The sequence below is a fragment of the Anabrus simplex genome, chromosome 13 (genome assembly GCF_040414725.1).
Source record: "Anabrus simplex isolate iqAnaSimp1 chromosome 13, ASM4041472v1, whole genome shotgun sequence".
In the NCBI taxonomy this organism is placed as follows: Eukaryota; Metazoa; Arthropoda; class Insecta; order Orthoptera; family Tettigoniidae; genus Anabrus; species Anabrus simplex.
The window spans coordinates 104,678,239-104,699,873 of record NC_090277.1 but is presented as its reverse complement, the minus strand read 5'-3'; the positions used below and the strand labels follow the sequence as shown (position 1 = coordinate 104,699,873).

The 21,635-nt window shown below is 38.4% G+C and overlaps 1 protein-coding gene across 9 annotated transcripts in view; it reads left to right on the top strand.

Moving 5' to 3' along the window:
• LOC136885071 (cGMP-dependent protein kinase, isozyme 1) overlaps positions 1-21,635 on the top strand; it is a 235,945-nt gene that overhangs the window by 146,823 nt on the left and 67,487 nt on the right. For all 9 annotated transcript variants that reach the window (XM_067157479.2, XM_067157476.2, XM_067157485.2 and 6 more), the window contains 4 exons: positions 2,323-2,460; positions 3,887-4,056; positions 6,153-6,255; positions 13,940-14,078. In XM_067157479.2, the coding sequence (XP_067013580.2) occupies positions 2,323-2,460; positions 3,887-4,056; positions 6,153-6,255; positions 13,940-14,078 (550 nt within the window). The remainder of the gene's footprint in view (positions 1-2,322; positions 2,461-3,886; positions 4,057-6,152; positions 6,256-13,939; positions 14,079-21,635) is intronic.

Genomic DNA, 21,635 nt, shown 5'->3' with positions numbered 1-21,635 from the left:
TTGTAATCTTCTAACTGTTCTTCTTCCTAAACCAGGTGTTTCCAACAATCATTTGATTCCTCATGCAAAAATCCACCAACAACTCGCCTTCTGGATTTACATTTCCATATCCAAAGGGCCCTACAACATCTTCCTTTCCTTGTCTTTCCATTCCAACTTGTGCATTTAGATCTCCCATCAATAGTACTTCCTTATCTTCTATCTGTCTCTCCACTTCCTCTAAGAAGTCCTCTAGGTGTTCATCTATGCATCTATACAACTGCTATAAGATTTAAATTTACATTGTTTTTTTTTTTTTTGTACCTAACATGTGATGCTTGTTGTTTTAAGGGGCCTAACATCGAAGGTCATCAGCCCACCTAACATGCATAACAACCTGCTGTGTCTTAATCAGAGCCCCTTTTGCTACCGGTTTTCAGAGTTCCTGAAGGTCCTACCATACCGTAGCAGTCCCAGGGTCCTCAAAGTCCCCATTGTACTACACCTGTACAGGCAGTCCCCTACTTTGGCTGTCCATTTTCCATAGACAAGGGGATGGAATTCATTTATTCACAAAAATTCTTTATTTACAATAACCTGCACAGGTCGAATGCCATCTAACATTTCTTTTCTCTGTTGTTGTTTATTCTTTTCTTGAATATCTGTACAGATTTTGGAAAAGGATCAAACACTTCCCATGGTAACCTGTTCCACTCCTTCACGCCCTTCCGAGTGAATGAAAATTTACCCCAATTGCTTCTACTAAAATTCCATCTAATTTTATACTTGTGGTCATCCCTGCCGATGTATAATTATTTTCCAACTGAAGCCTCTCACGGATTTCCTCCCATGCTTCCTCTCCTGTATAGGCTCTACTCGGAGAGAGACTTCTATGGAAAAAAGCTCAGAAGAAGGAAATAAAGAATTATAAGATAAAGAAAACTTAGATACCTCGTATCCAAATCAACCTCCTAATACTCTTACAATACAATTCATAATCAAAAAAATTCAAATATAAATAAAGTAACCCAAACAAACTCAACACCTTTAAGGACATCTTTGGATTCATCATTATAGTTGCCATTCTCCTATTATTAACTCTTCTCGAACCTTATATACTAGGAGATCCTACTAATCGAACTCCTTTTGATTTTGCAGAAGGGAAGTCTGAATTGGTTTCAGGATTTAATGTTAAAAACTGTAGGTCATCAATGATATTGAAGTTATGAATATACAGACTTTACTACTCCCTATGAATTTGACTCATACATACTTCCTTACAACGAAATGCCTACAAATGGTTTTCGGTTATTAGATGTAGATAACCGAACTGTACTCCCTATAAATACCCCTGTTCGAGTTCTAGTCACTGCCGCTGACGTCCTCAAATTTACATGGTACATGGCTGCATGGTACTGACATTTTGTTGATGTAGTATGATTATTTTTGTATATTTCTATTTATTGATGAGGGAGATAATTCATTATTTAAAATTCATCCCAAAAGGACATGTTTTTGATAAACAGGCGAACATTATATTTTGCCTAGTTCCTTCATGTAAATTCACACATACTAAATATCTTCGTCTTCCTAGGCGCTCATATGTAATATTTGCTAAAGCAAATAAACCAGAAGAACATAACCCATGAGCGATCATAAGTGTATAACTTAAGTCTAGTTTTCTCCCTTCTCTTACTTAAAGCTTCCCACCCAAATTTCTCTAACATTTCTGATACACTACTTTTTCTCCTGATATCCCCTGTTACAAATCTTGCTGCTTTCCTCTGCACACCATCTACAGTATTTCTTTTATTAGGTATTCCTGGTGAGGATCTGAAACACTGTTTGCATATTCCAGTAGTGGATGAACCATACTTAAGTAACTTTACTCTTTTAATTCTTTGTTTCATCCTTTATGTAGTCTCATTATGACATGTAATGATCTGTATGCTTTCTCAACATTGTCATCAACCCGCTCTGAGCTCGTTTCTCCTTCCCAGCTCCATCAGGGGGGCTGACATCAACACTCATTGAGAGACTATCTTGTCAGGTCTTCAGTCTTGACTGGGATAAGAAGAAAGATGGATAAATACACAAAAAGGGAAAAAAATGTAAGACAAAGACAAATACAGGTCCCTAAATACAAGGCCCTTGGAAGGCTGAGGTTCGAATCCCAGTCTTAAACATGTGGCCAAAACCAAAATTAACCTGAGTCTCTTCAGTGAATCCAAAAACAACTGGGATAAGCTCACAAAAATGTTTTTCGTTTCTACTTTCATTCTGTAAAATGTTTTGTGATTCTATAACCATTCAAGTACCTAACAGTTCATTGAAATATTTCAGGAACACACCTCTATGTCTCTGCAGAGGGTAAATTTGAAATCATCAAAGGAGGAGTTGTTCTGGGCCAGTTTGGTCCTGGTGTTACTTTTGGAGAACTTGCAATCCTCTACAACTGCAAGAGAAAAGCTTCCATCCGAGGTATGTATGTCTCCTCTTGCATAGGCTTGTAAATTTAGAAGATACATATAAACTACATTTATTTATTTATTTATTTATTTATTTATTTATTTATTTATTTATTTATTTATTTATTTATTTATTATATATATACATGCGTTAGGCCCTCTAAGGAGCACGTAGTAGAACCATTAGTTAGCATTCTTCTTCTTGTTTCTCTTATCCTCCCAAAACTTCTTCATCCTCGCACTGTGAGTCTGTCGTCTTTCTTGAGTCCATGCCTCCTGGAGTTTCAAGTTTCTTGTACATTGTCTGGCTGCAAAGCTGTGCAAGTTAATTTTGTGTCTTAATGTAGCCCGTGTAGTTGTCAGTGGGTCAACGCCGACTTCTGCGAGATCTTTTTGGGTGTCAGCAAGCCACCGTACTTTATTTTGTCGGGTTCCGCTGATAATGAGGAAGATTTTCTTGGTCAGTCGCGAGTCGTCCATTCGTGCTAGATGTCCGTAGAATTGCATACGTCTTTTCCGGGCGATTGAAGTGAATCTTTCGGTCAGCGAGTAGAGTTCTTCCGAGCTTTTTCGCATCCATATTCCATCTTGGAACTTTGGTCCAAATATTTTCCTAAGTATTTGCCGTTCCATTTTCTCGATGCCATTGATATTGATGGTCAGTGTTGATGTTTCAATCGTGTAGAGTGCTTCAGGAAGAACTACTGTATGGTAGTGACGCAGCTTGGCTTGGATGGAAAGGGATTTCTTATTGTAGATATTCCAGGTGACTGTGTAGGCTTTACATAATCTTTCAGCATGGGTTTTGTTGGCTATCCTGTTGTTACCAGTGCTTCCGATAATTTATTATTTATTTATTTATTTATTTATTTATTTATTTATTTATTTATTTATTTATTATTTATTTTTTATTTTTATTTATTTATTATTTATTTTATTTATTTATTTATTTATTTATTTATTTATTTATTTATTTATTTATTTATTTATTTATTTATTTATTTATTTATTTATTTATTTATTTATTTATTTATTTATTTATTTATTTATTTATTTATTTATTTGTTTTTACATAAAAACAATAGCACATCTACCAAAGTGTCTAAATGGTAGTACCGTTAATAAAGTATTATTATTATTATTATTATTATTATTATTATTATTATTATTATTATTATTATTCTGGTAATTTCTTTTCTTGATGTTGCCTTGGTTCCTTTTTCTAACTAGGATGACGTTTACACACAATCAAGTCAGTGCTGACTGGTAACTACAAACTCTAAATTATCTCGTAAATGGCTCATTTATGAACCTATGTTTACTAAGACTTTTTTTGCTTCTAGTATCGTGTACTTACAGCTGTTTCAATTTGTGCTATTAATTATGATACACCCTGTACAGTGAGGTGATGACCATATTATAATGATTGTTGTTTCCAGTGCTGGTTGACTCCAAAGTATGGGTGCTGGACCGGAAGGTGTTCCAGCGGATCATGATGAGCACAGGACTGCAGAAGATCGAAGATAATGTCCACTTCCTGCGGAGTGTGCCTCTCCTTCAAAACCTTAAAGACATAGTACTCAAGAAGATAGCTGACCTCCTGCGAGTGGTAAGATCTTCCTACACTATGGTTTTTAAGTTTAATAATAATAAAAGGAAAAAGCAAATACCTGATGATTGGTGTAAAGTTGTAATAGTACCAGTCTGGCTCCATGGCTAAATGGTTAGCATGCTGGCCATTGGTCCAGTTGGTCCCAGATTTGATTCCTGGCTGGGTCAGGGATTTTAAGGATTTTAATCTTCATAGGTTAATTCCAATGGCTCCAAGGCTGGGTGTGTATGCACCATCTTCAGCATTAGAGCCCATCATAGATAGGGCTCCATCCCCAAATGTGCACAGGTCGCTGATACAGTGTCAAATCAAAAGACCTGCACCAGCTCATTGTTGTTGTTATTATTATTATTATTATTATTATTATTATTATTATTATTATTATTATTATTATTATCATCATTATCATTATTATCATTATCATGTCGACTGTCAAATCGATACTTCTATACGGTTCGGAAATTTGGCCTGAATCGTTAAAAACTTCGAAATATCGGACAAGAATTGCGTCTGAACAACGGAGAACAGCTTTACGAATTGCATGTGCATTACATAAAATGAACTTCATAGTAAAGCCCGTATTGTCGTAAGTATACTTTGAAGGTTGAGTCAAATGTTCCACCTTTACAATATCAAGATTCTTTATTATCTAATTAGTAACAAATCATTTTTAAAAATATGATGGGACATGTTTCGTCTAACTTGTAGACATCATCAGCCGCAAGAGTCTTTAAGAGAAAGCAACAAGGACAAGGACAAAGCAACACATTAAAATAATTCAGGTAGCCGAATACGTCAATTAAAATGGTGAAGAGTGTTCAGGATTGTTCAGAAAACAACACTTAAAATATATTGTTGGCATTAAAATTAAAATCGTCCATATGAGATGATTCAGTAAAACTTGGTGTTAAAATTCTTCTTTTTGAAGGTGCTGTGTCGGTGAAAGTTTGATAATGTGATGCACAATGTTAAATCCAGTAGCATAAAAACTATGTATAAGGAATCCGGTGAGCGGATGTTAAGGTCGTCTTATTGGCATGATGTTGACATTTCTTGCTGGGAAGTTAGGTGGAATATTTGAACGTGATAACGTGTGTGGAATGTGCAGTAAAGGGCCGTTCTCGCCTGTTCGAAAGCGACTAGTTCACTGTGGATGATTGTGGCTGACTGGGGGCGAACTATGGAGGTCGTGTGTGATGGGAGCTGGTATGAAGGGAAAGTAGGGGAAGGTCGCTGAGGTGTAAGGTAGTGGGGGGGGTATGTACAGAAGACTGGGTCTGTCAGGGGTGTCAGAGATGGGGAGGGACAATGACATAATTGGGGAAGGATGAGACAGAGATATAGTAGTGAAAGGAATGAAAGGATGGGTATGTGCTGATGTGGTGGTGGTGGTGGTAAGGGCAGAATGTTACATTGACATGATGGGGAGCTGACTTTCCAATCGTGGAACATCGTCAACCCGTCTGTTCACCACTTCCAACACTTCATATTATCAGACTCCTCACGACTTCCTTATGCAACATCAGCGCAACCCTCCACCTCCTCACTCTTCCTTCCAACAAGAGCACCTTATTATAACCTTCCACTCCTTCCACACATCCCCCGTAATTTCCATCTCCGTTGCCAAGCCCTAATAAAGACTATCTTCCTTTCCCCATCTCCTTATTCTCACACTTCTCCCCAACCCCCGTCACCTCTCCTGGCCAGAGAGAGGGCGTTACTCTCTAGGTGGTTCGCCCCACCCCTTCAGGGTGGGGAATGAAAGCATTTGTAGTTAGTTCACCTGCATACACCCCAGCGCAGCGTCAGTGGGTAGGGTCTGACACATCCCACTCTGATGAGTCTAGTGTCAGACCTAAGACGAAACGCTGATTGATAGAGCAAACGCCTGAAAAGCCTTACATCTAATTTTTGATCACTAGCATAAGTTGCTTCAGGCTTAATGATGTAATGTTGAAAGAAATGTGTATTTTATACTGTGATAAATTTTTCAAAAAATTGAAAATTGTAGTGTGTTGGATGCATCCAAATCTTCCCTCAGGTTTTGAAATGAGTGAGTCTGGTATTTATACTGATATTGTATGTCTTCGCAGGAGTATTTTGATGCAGACAGAGTGATTATAAGGCAAGGAGATGAAGGGAATACTTTCTACATTATAAGTGGTGGAACTGTGGAGATTACCAAGAAACAGCCAGGTGAGTCTAATTACTAATTTCTTCTCACCTTAAAAAACAGGTCCTGTCTGTTCAACTGTCCAGAAGGGCTGGATTCTCATGATTTATGGATCTAATATCCAGTAACTGTTCAGCTCTTCAGTCCGCTGAAACTGATTTTGAATAAATACATTTATCCCTTTCAGACCTAAAAGAAAACTGGTGGGGTGAATTTTGGTTTGTACGTCAAAAACTTGCTAAAATGTTTTAAATACATATGTTTATAGTTTATTTTACAAAATAAAAACTATCATCTGAAAAACAGCACCCACACAATTGTGCATGTTAGGACTTAATTCACTCCTTATAACAACAAAAATCAGCTCAGTACATATGAATATACAAATGTACATGATGAAATGTTCTATTTTACCTTGTGGAATGATTTAAAACAATTAAAATCATATACATTACATTTCATACATAGAGTACAAGTTCTTATTTTTACAGTCCTTATTCATGGCAGCACCCAGCTCTCCCATATGCATTGCCTGTAGAGAAACCTAACGCACACAATTGTGCATATCAACATTCAAAACCTCATGGTATTACGTACAAAGTTGTACTTTCACAATTTATGTTCACTAACCAATTTACACACTTCATTGATTACATTCTGATATTCAGTAAAGCTTCTAGATTAATATGAATGCAATAAATAAATATATAAATATTTAATTTAGGCAGTACTGCTTCCCACCATCTTGCCGAGCAACTGTATTTTTAAACTCTTCTTCCTGCCCCCTGGTGGACAAACGCTAAATAAAAACAACTGAAGTACATGCTACGTGTCCTGCACAAGCACTGCAGTCTGGTCTAGCACCAAGAAAACGTCAAATAAACTCAGACATAAATAAAATACAAACCCGCACAATTGTGCATACACGGTCTGAAAGGGTTGTAAACTACCTCAAAAAGAAAACATATCTTCTTCTTCTATTGCTGCTTTTCCCACATCTGTGAGGTTGCAGGTGCAAACTGTGTTGCGCATGTGGATTTGGCCTTATTTTACAGCCGGATGCTCTTCCCGACGCCAACACTATAAGACGTAATCGAAAGGTTCCGTTTGGGTGGACATGCAACGTATCGTGACTCCGATGCGGGTATATGAGCACAGACATGTAGGCAAAGGGATTAATGTGGCAGTTTTGTTGTGCTGATGTGCGTGCGTGAAATGTGGCCACATGAACTACAGCAACTTTATTATGAAATGTGTCCAAGCAGGACTAACATGCTGTTATTCTCTTCTTGGCTGCCGAAGCACAAACATCAATGGACATCCGTTGGAGAATGAAGACTATGCATGAGGCAGCATGTCTGTTGAAAACCACTGTTGTGGAATGGTGCACCAAGTTTGACACAAGACATCGATCGATCTGGGAGGCCAGCCTCATCCATTATGGACAACAAGCGGGCGGTGGATGAGGCAATTGGGGTGGACCGGCACATATTCTACAGTCCTGATCTCTCCCAATGCGATGATCACGCCTCAGAAAGACCTTGAGGGTTGACGCTTCGTGTCAGACAAGGATGCGCAGCAGGCGGTTAAGGATTTCTTCACACAGCAGGATATGGTGTTTTAATAATGTTATTTGCTTTACATCCCACTAACTACAGTAGAGTCTCACTCAACCGACCTTCGCTTATCCGACACTCCGTGTTATCCGACACTGGTAGTCTTAATTTGATCTTTAGGTGGTTGCAATTCTGCGACACGGGGTGTGGAGGGTGCGACTGTGGGACAAGCACTGGCAGTCATGCGGTAGGATTGTTCAATGTAGTATTGGTTGGTTGCGGATGATATAGTTTTCATATCCTCTGTGAGTATGGCGAGTAAACGTAAGAAAGTGATTGTTTCTGTGGAAGACAAATAGAGTGGGTTAAAGAGACTGGACAAAGGGGAAACACTCCAAAAAAATGGCTTCAGATTATGGTGTTGGACGTGTTACAGTGGGAGGCTGAAAACATACGAGGGAATAAATTGAAAAGTGGTGCTCTACCAGAGCAACAAGTGGTGCACTGAAAATTAGAAAAAAACAATGAAAAATGTGAGTACGAAAAAGTAAGTGAAGCACTATTTCTTTGGTTCACTAAAAACCAGGAAAAGGGCTTGTCAATATCTGGCCCCATTCTGCAAGAAATGGCGGTGTATATCCAGAAGGAGTTTAATAAAGGGACCCTAATTTTACTGCCAGTGCTGGGTGGCTTTATCGGTGGAAAAAACGGTACGGCATTGGGCAGCTTAATATCTCTGGAGAAAAACTGTCAGCTAAATCCGATGAGGTTGTGAAATTTAAAAGACAATTTCAAGAAATAATTCTTGCTGAAGGATTATCCGGTGATCAGATTTTTAATTGTGATGAGACTGGGCTAAATTTCAAGATGCTAACATCAAAACTCTTGCAGCCCAAGCCAAGACGTCTGCACCTGGCTACAGGCGTAGTAAGAAAAGAGTACTGCATCTACTGTACAATTGAATTAATAAGTCAATAAATAGAGTCCCGTAAACATAGTACGTAATACAGTACAGCCTTCCTGTTTGTTTTAGTTCATTTTCAAAGTTATTCCGTATTATCCGACATTTTCGGTGATCCGACGTACTCCAGGTCCCGTTTAAGTCGGATAATCAAGACTCTTCTTCTTCTTCTTCTTCTTCTTCTTCTTGCGTTACGGCCTCTGTAGGACCACGGACAGCTCCTTCATGGATTGCATTTTCTTCTTCTCCTCCCAGAACCTCTTCATCCTTTCTCTTCTTCTCTCCCGCTCTTCTTCCGAGATATTCAGTATCCTCTTCTCTTGTCTACTCCACTGGTGACTCTCAATCCTTTTCCTGTATCCATCCCTATCGTTCATCTCTGGCATATTAGTCGGTATGTACTTGCTTTTCCAATTTTCCTTTTCTTCCACCTTGATCCCCAATTCTGACCAATCTTTCTGGAGTTCAACTACCCACTTGGTTCCTGTCTTTCCTCGTGTCCTCGCTGTTGTTTCCCATACTCTTTTCATCATTCTATCCATATTCATCCTGATTACATGTCCCGCAAACCGTGCTCTTTTCAGTCTGATTTCTTCTGAGATTGTCCTCATGTTCCAGTATAGTTCTTCCCTGGGTCTCCTCATCCATCTCTCACCTCCTCTCTTAGGGCCTAGTATTTTCCTCAATATTTTTCTCTCTTCTTTCTCTAGTTGTTCCGCACCATTTCTTCCTAGTGCTATTGTCTCAGCAGCATATAATACAGCATTCCTCACCGTTGCCTTGTAATGTCTGATCTTTGCGTCTGTAGATATATTCTTTTTATTGTATATATCTCTGGTCATACAGAAGGCTGATCGCATCTTCTTTATCCTCTCTGTTATTCCTTCATTGCTCCTGTTCCTTCCTGTTATAAATTCTCCTAGGTACTTGAATTTGTCCACCTTTTGCACGGTGCCTTCCGGTGTTGTCCAATCCTCAGTGGTATTCAATGTCTTTGTCTTGTTGTAGGCGATCCTCAGTCCTACCCTTCCGGCTATATTGCTTAAGTTGTTGAGTTGTGTCTTTGCATCTTCTTCTGTCTCACTTACTATAACTATGTCGTCCGCAAAGGCTAGACAATCTACTTGGGCCCTATTGTCCTTTTTGTCCCCAACATGCGTCTTTGGTATTCCCATTGTCTCATTCATTGTTCTCCACTGTCTGATGACTTCATCCAGAGCTATGTTGAACAACATTGGTGATAATCCATCTCCTTGTTTGACACCAGTGTTGATATCAAATTCTTCAGAGAGTACTCCTCTGAATCTCACCCTTGGCTTTGTGTCTGATAGAATTTCCATTATGAGTTCATGTGTAGTGCCATCTAATCCTCTGTTCTTCAAGACTCTACTGTACTTCTACGGTTTGGAGATGACGAGTGCTGGAATTTTGTCCCACAGGAGTTCTTTTACATGCCAGTAAATCTACCAACACTAGGCTGACTTATTTGAGAACCTTCAAATACCACCGGACTGAGCCAGGATCAAACTTGCTGAGTTGGGGTAGGAAGGACGGCGCCTCAACCGTCTGAGCCACTCAGCCCACCAAACACAGTGTTTTACCAAACTGGGATCTTCAACCTGGTATGTTGGTGGGATGAACACATTCATTGCTCACAGTGATTTTGCGTGATTGGCATCCCGATTCAGGACTGTACGGTCGTTGAACAGAAACTTTTTGATCGCCCTTATATAGAGGGATTGCGTGTTTCTGTGAAGGTTGGTAGTGAAGTGCGTTGTTCGAATATGAAGAGGAAAGTGTTGGGACAAACACAAACACCCATTCGTCGAAGCAGAAGAACTAATCAGACACAATTAAAATCTACGACCCGGCTGGGAATCGAACCCGGCACCCTCTGAATCGAAGGCCTCACCGCTGCCCATTCAGCCAAGGATGTTAAAAATTAAATAACTGGAAATGAGGTTCAACCTATTCAATACTCAAAAGAAAGAAACGTAGCAATCACATTTCTATTTAAATGGGACCGGTTTCGACCTTAGTCTAGGTCATCATCAGCCATAAAAACATGTAAAATGTTTATGAATGTTGGAGGTCAGTTTCACACTCTGTTAGGTACAAAGACACGACACCACATTCTGTCCTGCACAAAGTCACGACACTACCAATCAACATACGAAGATCAAAAAGGCTTGAATTCGCAGACGAACAGATCTGAAGTAGAAAGCCGCTAGCTCCCGGTGACCAGCGCGGCACACTCAAGGTCACGCGCTGCGGCCAAACACCAAAGTAGAGTGGAGAACGTTTCGAAGGTCCAGAACCTGTCACGGCTGCGGGAAGCCAAGTACGTATATAAAAATATACGACGCCAATTAGTACAACTGAATGAGCACCCGTACTCCAGATCTGTTCGTCTGCGAATTCAAGCCTTTTTGATCTTCGTATGTTGATTGGTAGTGTCGTGACTTTGTGCAGGACAGAATGTGGTGTCGTGTCTTTGTACCTAACAGAGTGTGAAACTGACCTCCAACATTCATAAACATTTTACATGTTTTTATGGCTGATGATGACCTAGACTAAGGTCGAAACCGGTCCCATTTAAATAGAAATGTGATTGCTACGTTTCTTTCTTTTGAGTATTGAATAGGTTGAACCTCATTTCCAGTTATTTAATTTTTAACATCAATAATTTCAATACGGAACAATGAAATTTTTATCTTTAAATTCAGCCAAGGAGTCAGACATTCTAGTTCTCACCTATGGACTCAAAACATGTACCCTATCTAACTAGGCTAATAGTAAAATCCAGTCAACAGAAATCAAATCCTGTGCGGTTAGGGGCACGCAGCTGTTAGCTTGAATCCGGGAGATAGTTGGTTCGATCCCCACTGTCAGCAGCCTTGAAGATGGTGTCCCGTGGTTTCCCATTTTCACACCAGGCAAATGCTGGGACTGTGCCTTAATTAAGGCCACAGCCGCTTCCTTCCCACTTCTAGGGCTTTTCCACCCCATCATCGCCGTAAGACCTATCTGTGTTGGTGCGATATATAGCCAGTTGTAATAATAGAAATGAAATTCATTAGAACAATTAACCAAAAGACCAAGGAAAATAAGATTTAAAATGAAGCAAATAGGAAGAAGGCTGGCATCAAAATATCTGTTACCAAGCTTTTAGGAAGACTCAGGCTACAGAGTTTTGGATATGTTATGAGGATGGACAGAAGGAGAACAGCAGAGAAGTGAGAGGGAAAAGGTCAAGGAATTGATGGATATTCACATTGAAATCAGAAGTCAGCAAGAGGAATGTCAAGTGTGAGGACATAGAGGAACAGAAACTATACTCTGACAGGAAGAAGTGATGAGCACTTGTACACCACACCCAGGAAAATGGAGATGATGATGATGATGTTGATGATGATGATGATGATGATGATGATGATGATGATGATGATGATGAGTGGAAAAAGCATGCAGAAGAAAAGGAGCTACTATAAGTAATGGAAAGAAACAAACAGGTAGCAAATATGTAGAAAGATAGGAAGCTATTTGAGATTCTGAAGGTGATCGGGATCAGATACAGAGAAAGAAGAATTATCTGCAATCTGTACAAAAATCAGTCTGCAGGGATAAGGAACAATGGCTATGAAAGAGAAACAGCAATCCAAAAAGGAGTGAGACAAGGCTGTAATTTGTCCACTCTCTTTCTCAGTGTTTACATAAAACAGGCAAAGCAGGAAATCAAAGATGAATTTGGAAAAGGAATCACAATTCAAGGAGAAGAAATCAATACTCTGATATTTGCCAATGATATTGTTATTTTATCTGAGACTGCAGATGATCTGGAGAAATTGCAGAATGGTATGGACACAATCTTGGGGAAGGTGTACAAGTTTGAATGAATGAATGAATAAATAAATAAATAAATAAATAAATAAATAAATAAATAAATAAATAAATAAATAAATAAATAAATAAATAAATAAATAAATAAATAAATAAATAATTCAGGTGATGCAGGAAATATTAGATTAGGAAATGAAGTCTTAAAGGGATTAGATGAATATTGTTACTTGGGTAGTAGAATAACAAACGATGACAGAAGTAAGGAGGACACAAAAAGCAGACTAGCACAGGTAAGGTAGGCATTTATTAAGAAAATAAATTTGGTCATTTTGAACATTGATATTAGGAATTAGAAAGATGTTTTTAAAGACTTTCGTGTGGAGCGTGGCATTGTATGGAAGTGAAACATAGACGATAACTAGCACAGAAAGAAAGAGAATAGAAGCTTTTGAAATGTGGTGTTACAGAAGAATGTTGAAGGTGAGATGGGTAGATTGAATCTTGAAGGAAGAGATACTGAAATGAATTGGTGAGAGAAGAACGATTTGGCAAAATTTGACAGTTAGTTTTTGAGGGAAGTGTAGACGGTAAGAATGGTAGGGGTAGACCAAGATACGAATGTGACAAACAGATTAGTGCAGATGTAGTAGTTATGTAGAAATGAAAAGTTTAGCAGAGGATAGGGTAGGATGGAGAACTGCATCACACCAGTCTATGGACTGATGACACAACCAACAACAGGAAGGTGTTTTTTTTTTTTTTGCTAGGGGCTTAACGTCGCGCCGACACAGATAGGTCTTATGGCAACGATGGGACAGGAAAGGCCTAGGAGTTGGAAGGAAGCGGCCATGGCCTTAATTAAGGTACAGCCCCAGCATTTGCCTGGTGTGAAAATGGGAAACCACAGAAAAACATTTTCAGGGCTGCCGATAGTGGGATTCGAACCTACTATCTCCCGGACGCAAGCTCACAGCCGCGCGCCTCTACGCGCATGCCCAACTCGCCTGGTTGTAATTTTTTTTTTTTTTCCCTCCTGATTCCTATCTTTCTACACTTTCATCATTTGTTAGTTTCTTTGCATTACTTATATTTCCTAAAATATTTACCCTTATCTTGCTGTGGGATTCCATAGCTGGACAACAGCCATAACATCAGATATCTGGTTTAATTCCATTGTTTGCTCCTTCTTCCATTCTCTCAGTGGCACCGACACAGAAAGAACTTCAAACATTTGAACCAGTGAACTTTTTCTTTCCATGTGATTGCCTTGTAAGAGACTTTCTTTAGCTAGTATATTGTGATAGGTACAGTAGCCTACAATCAATTTGATCAAGTAAATTTATCCTCCAGGTTCAGACCAAGAAGAGAAGATCGGAGTACTTGGTCGTGGAGAGTACTTTGGTGATCTTGCCCTCATAAAAGCAGACAGACGCCAGGCGACAGTCACAGCTCTGGCACCCGGTGTGGAGTGTCTGGTATTGGATCGCGAGTAAGTTATTTCTCCTCTCATTCAGTTATTTGTATGTCTGGGTTCGTAAATAATAGTAATAATAATAATAATAATAATAATAATAATAATAATGATGATGATGATGATGATGATATATAAATTAATTATTACAACACTGTCGCCTCTATGAGTCAGAATGCCTTACCCTCTCTCAGAAATGTGTGTGCCGTGGTTTCCCAATTTACACACCAGTCAAATGCTGGGGCTGTACCTTAATTAAGGCCACAGCCGCTTCCTTCCCACTCCTAGGCCTTTCCTATCCTATCGTCGCCATAAGACCTATCTGTGTCAGTGCGACGTAAAGCAAACTGTAAAAGAAAAAAAAAACTGCACCTGCTAAATTAGAGCATAAAAAGAGAAAGATTCTCCACAACATACTTGGTCCTAGCTACAAAAACAGGATCTACATAAGCAAAAATTCAGACAAGAATATCACGGACACAATGCACAAATGCAGGGCTCGTTTCTATGGTCACTTACGATGGATGGACGGCTCTCAATGGACAAAATACATTTTTAAGAATTTTGACTCAAAGCCAAAAACTAAAAGTTCCCTGATTTGTTAACGTCAAGAAGGACCTCGAAGAAATGGGCCTATGACCAGATGACCTACACAAACGAGACCTTTTCAGGACAAGCATCGTGACTTTCGGGACTTTCCCGAGATGAGAATTTGACGAATGGTGCAAAGTTGTCAGATGAATGGCGTGTTCGACACAGTGAGCTAATTTCTGTAAAAATATTTTCACCGCCTTATCAGTACTTTATACATTTTATTTTATTTAATTACCGTACATGTACATGTTTCGAGATCCACCGTGTTGACAAGGCGGTGAAAATATTTTTACAGAAATTTGAATATAAGTTAATACGGACCAACATGGTGAAAATAATCAACAGTGAGCTAATGAAAACCTACTGGGTCAAACTAAAACTGAATAAACACCAGAATGTACAATGAAACTTTATCGTGGTCCCCAGTTGACCAATTAGCAAATAATAAATAAATTAATTAATTACTGAGGTGTGAGCGATGCTAGTAATGCCATTCCTTATGCAGCCAGTCCTTGTTATGAATGGTACGAAAATATCACTCATAGGGTCGGTTGGTGTGTGCATTTCAGTGGGCTTGGCAGACTGATATGTGTGCAACTTCTGGCTCGGTGGAGAAAGCAACAGGAAACTACCTAACACCTCATCTCCCTAGTACGCCTCTTCAGTGATGCCTAGGCCATCTATGACAGGTGTTGGCATAGCTGTGGAGGACCAAACCAGCCTTCGGGCTGAATACCCAACATACAACAATTAATAAATAATAATAATAATGATTAGGGCTCGGATGTTTAAGACCTAAAAATAGCCCAAATAAGCAAGCAAATATGACCTCAAAAGTGATGAAATATGACCGGAAAATTATTAATCTAAATATGGACGTGGAAATTATAAATCGACATGAGAGAGAGATTTATTAAAGAAATAATTTGTCTGTCCTCCAATGAGGGTGACCATTTGGATCCGGAATACAGTTTCAATTTCAATGGACTTTAAGAATAACAAGAAATGAAGATTTAATCGTTGAAGCTCTTATCTTCTTTTTTCCCGGGGTTAGTGGGGGAGAAATGTCAATCACGTTCTCAGGTACAGATGGAAGTGAATGATTTGCAGAGAGTCCCTCAGTATCTGTATTACTAATTTTTCTAGCTCGCAGAATGGAACTTTCAAGTTTTGTAGGAAGTTCGATGTCTGACTAGGGAGGGCGCCTCTTGCTCCAAATAGCAGACCTTTGACAATCCACCGATCGATAGGTATTTTATACTTAGATGAAAGGTAAGGCAAGCATGGAATATAAATAGCTTGCTTTTCTAGGTCCACATCCCGAGCCTGATCCAGGTCCCTTTCAAAGTGAATGGTGGGATCTAAGACCATCGCTTTCATGTCCTCTCTGTTGATGGCTACGATGTCCGCCCTCCGATTAGAGTCATCGGTAGAGACGCAGTGAACCTCCTCGTGCACCTCCCATCCATACTGTCTCAAGCCTTGAGCAATCGACGATCTTACACGGTGGTGGCGGTGGTTGCGCATTAGTTCAGTGCTCCGGCAGAATCCCAGCACATGTCCAAGGGTTTCTGTCTCGTTGCACCCATTTTGGCGGCAACGGGTTGTGTTGAATGACCTACCGGGAACCGACCTGACTGCAGTGAGGTTGCATGTCATCTTCACTGCATTCATGTATTCAGAGGAGGACAGAGGTGATTTATGAGTCATCCAGGAGTTTGCTTTCAGGCAGTCTGAATATAACACTACTCCTTTTCCTTTATGTGGTAGCTGACACCACGACTGAAAGGATCGATTTCTCATAATTTCGCGTAGTTTCCTTCCGTCAGTCTTTGAGGGGAGACTTTCTTTTTTATGTCAAGTCTGTGGAGTGCCATATCTTGTTCTTCGGGTAACTTCCTTACGTATGGTAGGTGAACGTCCTGAACATGGAGTAAGCGATTACAAATATTGTAATGCTGTATATTTGCTTCCCATTCTGCGCAAATTATTCCCATCCCTCTGATCTTTCTGGCACTATACAGCATCGAATTTGGAGTATCATCAGGCAGCATCATTATTTCTTTTACAGAACTTCTTATCATTTGATAGTTATGTCAGAGGGGCACATTGTAGAGGATAGATCAAACCCGGACAAACAAACTTGTTAATAATTTTGATTTTTTGCTCAGGTTTTAGAAGTTTTGTTTTTACCAGATTATTTAAGTCAGAGGTTATTGTGCTTATTAGTTTATGTCTGTCAAGAGAGATTTCATTGTTGAAGTCAATTCCTAAAAACTTGATTCGTTCATTGTTTGTTTTTATCGATGGGATTATTGATCCTTCGACTGTAGTGACGTTTCCTTCAGTTAATTTTCCTTTCTTCAGGATTATAGATTTGCTTTTAAGAGGATGGATATGTAATCCAATTTCTGCAAAGCTGCTTTCAGCCAAATTTAACTTAATTTAACTTAATTCTTTATTCTTGCTTTCATATACATTTTCTGAATATACATGTTTAGCAGTTATTCACAGTCTATTGTCCTTGATTCACTTATCGGACATATGTGAATACATAGCTATAAATTACCGGTACTAAGCTAATCAGATTACACAACATTTTAAAAGTCAAAACATGTTTGCACCCTGTAGTGGTGGTTTGAAATACGAGAAAACAAGAAATCGATCTATTTTTTAAATATTTTGGAACGTTCAAACCCAGATTTCATTAATACGTATTATTAAATGCGTCAAAGTTAAATCGAGCACCACGAAATGAATTAAGTAGATGTCTTTCAATACATTATGGTAGGACGACACGGCCTATAGTGCAAACTGCCATACCTTTTCCATTCTTCTCTGCGGGTGGAATTGAAGTGTATGACAGGATTCATCTTTAAATCATCAGGCGCAAAAGACCTCAGACTACCACTTAACACATTCTTGTAAGAACAGGAACTCCTTTCTATGTCACAAGGTTATTGTTGCATATTTAAATCATGTAAAAGGTGCAGTGAAGTCTATGGCCTTCATTCTATACAAACGGTATTCCACTTGTTTTAACTGCAGATGTGATACCGAGAAGCAGTTTTGTGAACACTAGTTCACATTTGACTAGTTGAAGATGATTTTGCACAGCTACAGCTGTCGTCAGACCGCCGAGATATGACAGAAATATGCTGTTTCTACAAAAATAGGTCAAAATATGACCTTGTGACAAAAAATAGCCAAAATATGCATTTATATGACAAATAAAAATCACTTAATTGTGACGATAATCACCTGACTCGCACCAAAATCCAGTCAGGCAAGAAAATAGAGACAAAGAAAAAATATGACTTTTCCTAAACATCCGAGCCCTAATAATAATAAACAAAATAACTTGTAAAACTCCTGATCCAAATTTAAAATATAGAGATAACCGCCAACATGGAACAATGTAAACATTATGTAGATAAAATTAGCAATACTCATAAAACAAAATCTATGTTATCATGCAGATCTGTTTACTATTAATGTGTACTGTAACAAAGCTGCATGCAAGCCTTAACATGGGATCATAATAGATGACGTCCATCCAAAAATTCACAACAGATTTTAGTGGAAACTGCAATTAATGTACACTGTTTATGTGTTTATTCATCTAATCAATAATTTATTGGGGCAAGTTAGTCTTAGAAGACTATTTTCTGTAGATGATTGTTAATGTAACGAATGATGTTTAAGTGCTAATCCCGTATTGACTATAATCAATCAATGAATATTCAAGATAAACTTAAATATTATAATTAAGTGGTCCGCCTATTCAATACAATATATAATTTATTATATCTAGTATATGTTTCGTCCCCTAAGGGACATCATCAGCTAATAATAAATTAACATTAATATATCAATTGCAATTTTAACAAAATTTTGAAGATCTTATTTTAAATTGTCAAAAAAATGTTAATGTGTCTCCAATTTTAATAATATTTATTTCTGGTATATTAATGTTAATTTATTATTAGCTGATGATGTCCCTTAGGGGATGAAACACGTACTAGATATAATAAATTATATATTGTATTGAATAGGCGGACCACTTAATTATAATATTTAAGTTTATCTTGAATATTCATTGATTGATGTTTAAGTGTAATGTCCAATGTTTGAAACATTTCTTTTAATCATGTATCAATTATTTTGTCATTGTACAGTATATTGGCTGAAGAACTACACTGTGCAGTTTGTAAGTAATTATTTATTTATTTTACATCCATATTGGAGCACCAAAATCAACCTTATAAAATAAAATCTTCAAAAAATAAGTACATCAAAAATAAGTTCATTTTTTTTAAACTTGATAATTTCTTCTTTTCCCAAAACTTCTTCATTCTAGACTATCTTGCAGCCTGTTCTTCTGCTGATATAACATACTGCTTACGTTTTGATGTTTTAAGTGATAGTTTTGTATATTTGTTGTTTAATATCTTCTTCTCTTTTCTGTTTTCAATTTGCTCTGTAGTAATTTTCAATTCATCCAAATCCATTTGTATTTCTTTAAACCAAGTGTGTTTTGTTTTACTATTCCAAAAGAAATCAAAGAGCTGTTTTAGGAGTCTAAAATTTGGCAAATGGTATCATCATCATCATTAGTCGTTGTGCTCATTACTGAGCGTCGTGACCTCATAACTCCATCATTTCCTTGTTGCAACCTTGACAAGATGTCTCCATCCAGAGCGGTTTTCACATTTCGTTAGTATGACCTGAAGTGGTAGCCCAGTGATCTTCTTCGCCTGATCTATCCATCTGCTTGCTGTTCTTCCTCGTGGTCTACTGCCTTCAATTTTGCCTTGTAAAATTACCTTTTCCAAGTTCTCTCCGTCTCGTCTCAAAATGTGGCCAAGGAACTGGAGGTAACGTTCACTCACACGGGAAGATAGACGTTTCTTGATGCAGAGTTCTTCCAGAATGGAAACATTAGTTCTTTTTTCTGTCCAGGATACACGTAGCATTCTCCGCCAACACCACATCTCAAAGGCATCAATGCGCTTTCTGTCTTTAGCATTCACGGTCCAGGTCTCACAGCCGTACAAAAAGACGGAGAACACTAGTGATTCTACCAAGCGCATCTTCGTGGCTTTTGATATTGCCCGGTTCTGCCAGATCTTAGTAAGTTTAACCATTGCAGCACGACCTAAGACAATACGTCTTTTTACCTCTTTATCACAGTTTCCTGTGTCGTTGATGACAGACCCCAAGTATACAAATTCCTTAACTATATCCAGGTCTTTTAGGTATCCCGTAAGTTGGATTTCACCTTGCCGATCAACTACCATTAGTTTGGTCTTTTTTATGTTTATCTCTAGACCATACTGAAGACTAGTGTTCTTCACCCTTACAAGCAAGTCATGAAGTTCCTCTTCACTACCAGCGATGAGGGTAGTGTCATCTGCAAAGCGTAGGTTATTAATTTTTCTGCCACCAATCGAAATTCCACCATTCCAGCCATTGAGAGCTCTTTTGATGACACACTCTGCATAGATGTTGTAGAGTTGAGGTGATAATATACAACCTTGCCTTACTCCATTCGTCACATTGAAAATGCCTGAGAGATCACCATCTACCTTTACGGTTGCTGCGTGGTTTTTATACAGGCTTTTCAGTAACGATATTAAGTGCAGTGGAACCCCAAATTCCTTTAGCACCTGCCACAACTTGTCCCACATAACACAATCAAAGGCCTTTTTGTAGTCCAGGAAGCAAATAAAGGCAGGGACACAAAACTCGCGACATTTCTCAATTATCTGTCTCATGTTCAAGATAGACTCTCGTGTTCCTTTACCTGCAACAAAGCCTGCTTGTTCTGCGGATATCTGAGGTTGCAGGAATGGTTTTAGGCATAGATTTATTATGTAGAGCAGAACTTTGCTTGCATGGGATATTAATGCGATAGTACGATAATTGGAACAATCCCTTATAGACCCCTTTTTGTGAAGAGGGATTAGTATTGATGTTGTCCAGTCCTTGGGCCATTCACCAGTTTTCCACACCATATTACATACCAAATGTAAAACACGCATGCCCTCCTCCCCCATCACTTTCAGCATTTCTCCCGAAATACCATCCATACCTGGGGCTTTGTTGTTCTTCAAATGATTGACAGCGTTCACAATTTCAGTTAATAAAATATCAGGTTCTTCTTCATACCTCAAAGAATTTTCCTGTTCGGCAGAATTATTTCCTTTGCAATACAGCATTTCACAGTATTGTTTCCACCTCTCTATTGCTTTGTTCTTATCAGTAATGAGGTTGCCATCTTCATCTTCAAATGGTATATGTGACCAAAAAATGCAATCCTCCATTTTCTCACCATGTCAATAATTGATTCACTTTCCTTGTAAATTACTGAATTGGATAAAAGTCTCCACTGGCCATCAACCTGATGTTTTTTATTAATAACTGTGTGGAGAATTCTTCTATCCACTTTCTGCAGTTTGTCTGTTTCACTTGCATACGTTGCTTCTGGAATTGAAAGAGACTGTTTTTTGTAACTTGGCCATGTCATTTGTTGTGCTCATCTCTATTTTAGAATTCTGTTATCTGTGGATGTTTTTTCATTAGCATTCCAAGTGACAATTTCACCAAGATATTTAAATTTATTTACAACTTCCATTTTCTGAGTATTATTCAATATAATATGTGGAGTGACAACTTTAAAGGATGGCATCATTTCCGTTTTCTCAAAAGCTGTTTTCAACCCAACCTTCACTGCTAATATTCCTAGTTTCTCTACTTGAAATTTTGCTTCTTCTGTATTATTTTCTAAAGGGCCCCATAGACGTGCAATATTATTGCACAATATATTGTTAGCTGCCTATAGACATACAATATTATTGCACAAAAATCGAGTTTGTGCAATAAGTAGAATCGTGTGGGGATAATATTGATAGTTGTGCAATATATTGTGCAAAGCGGTCATAAGACGTACAACATGCATTGCAATATATAGTCAGTCCA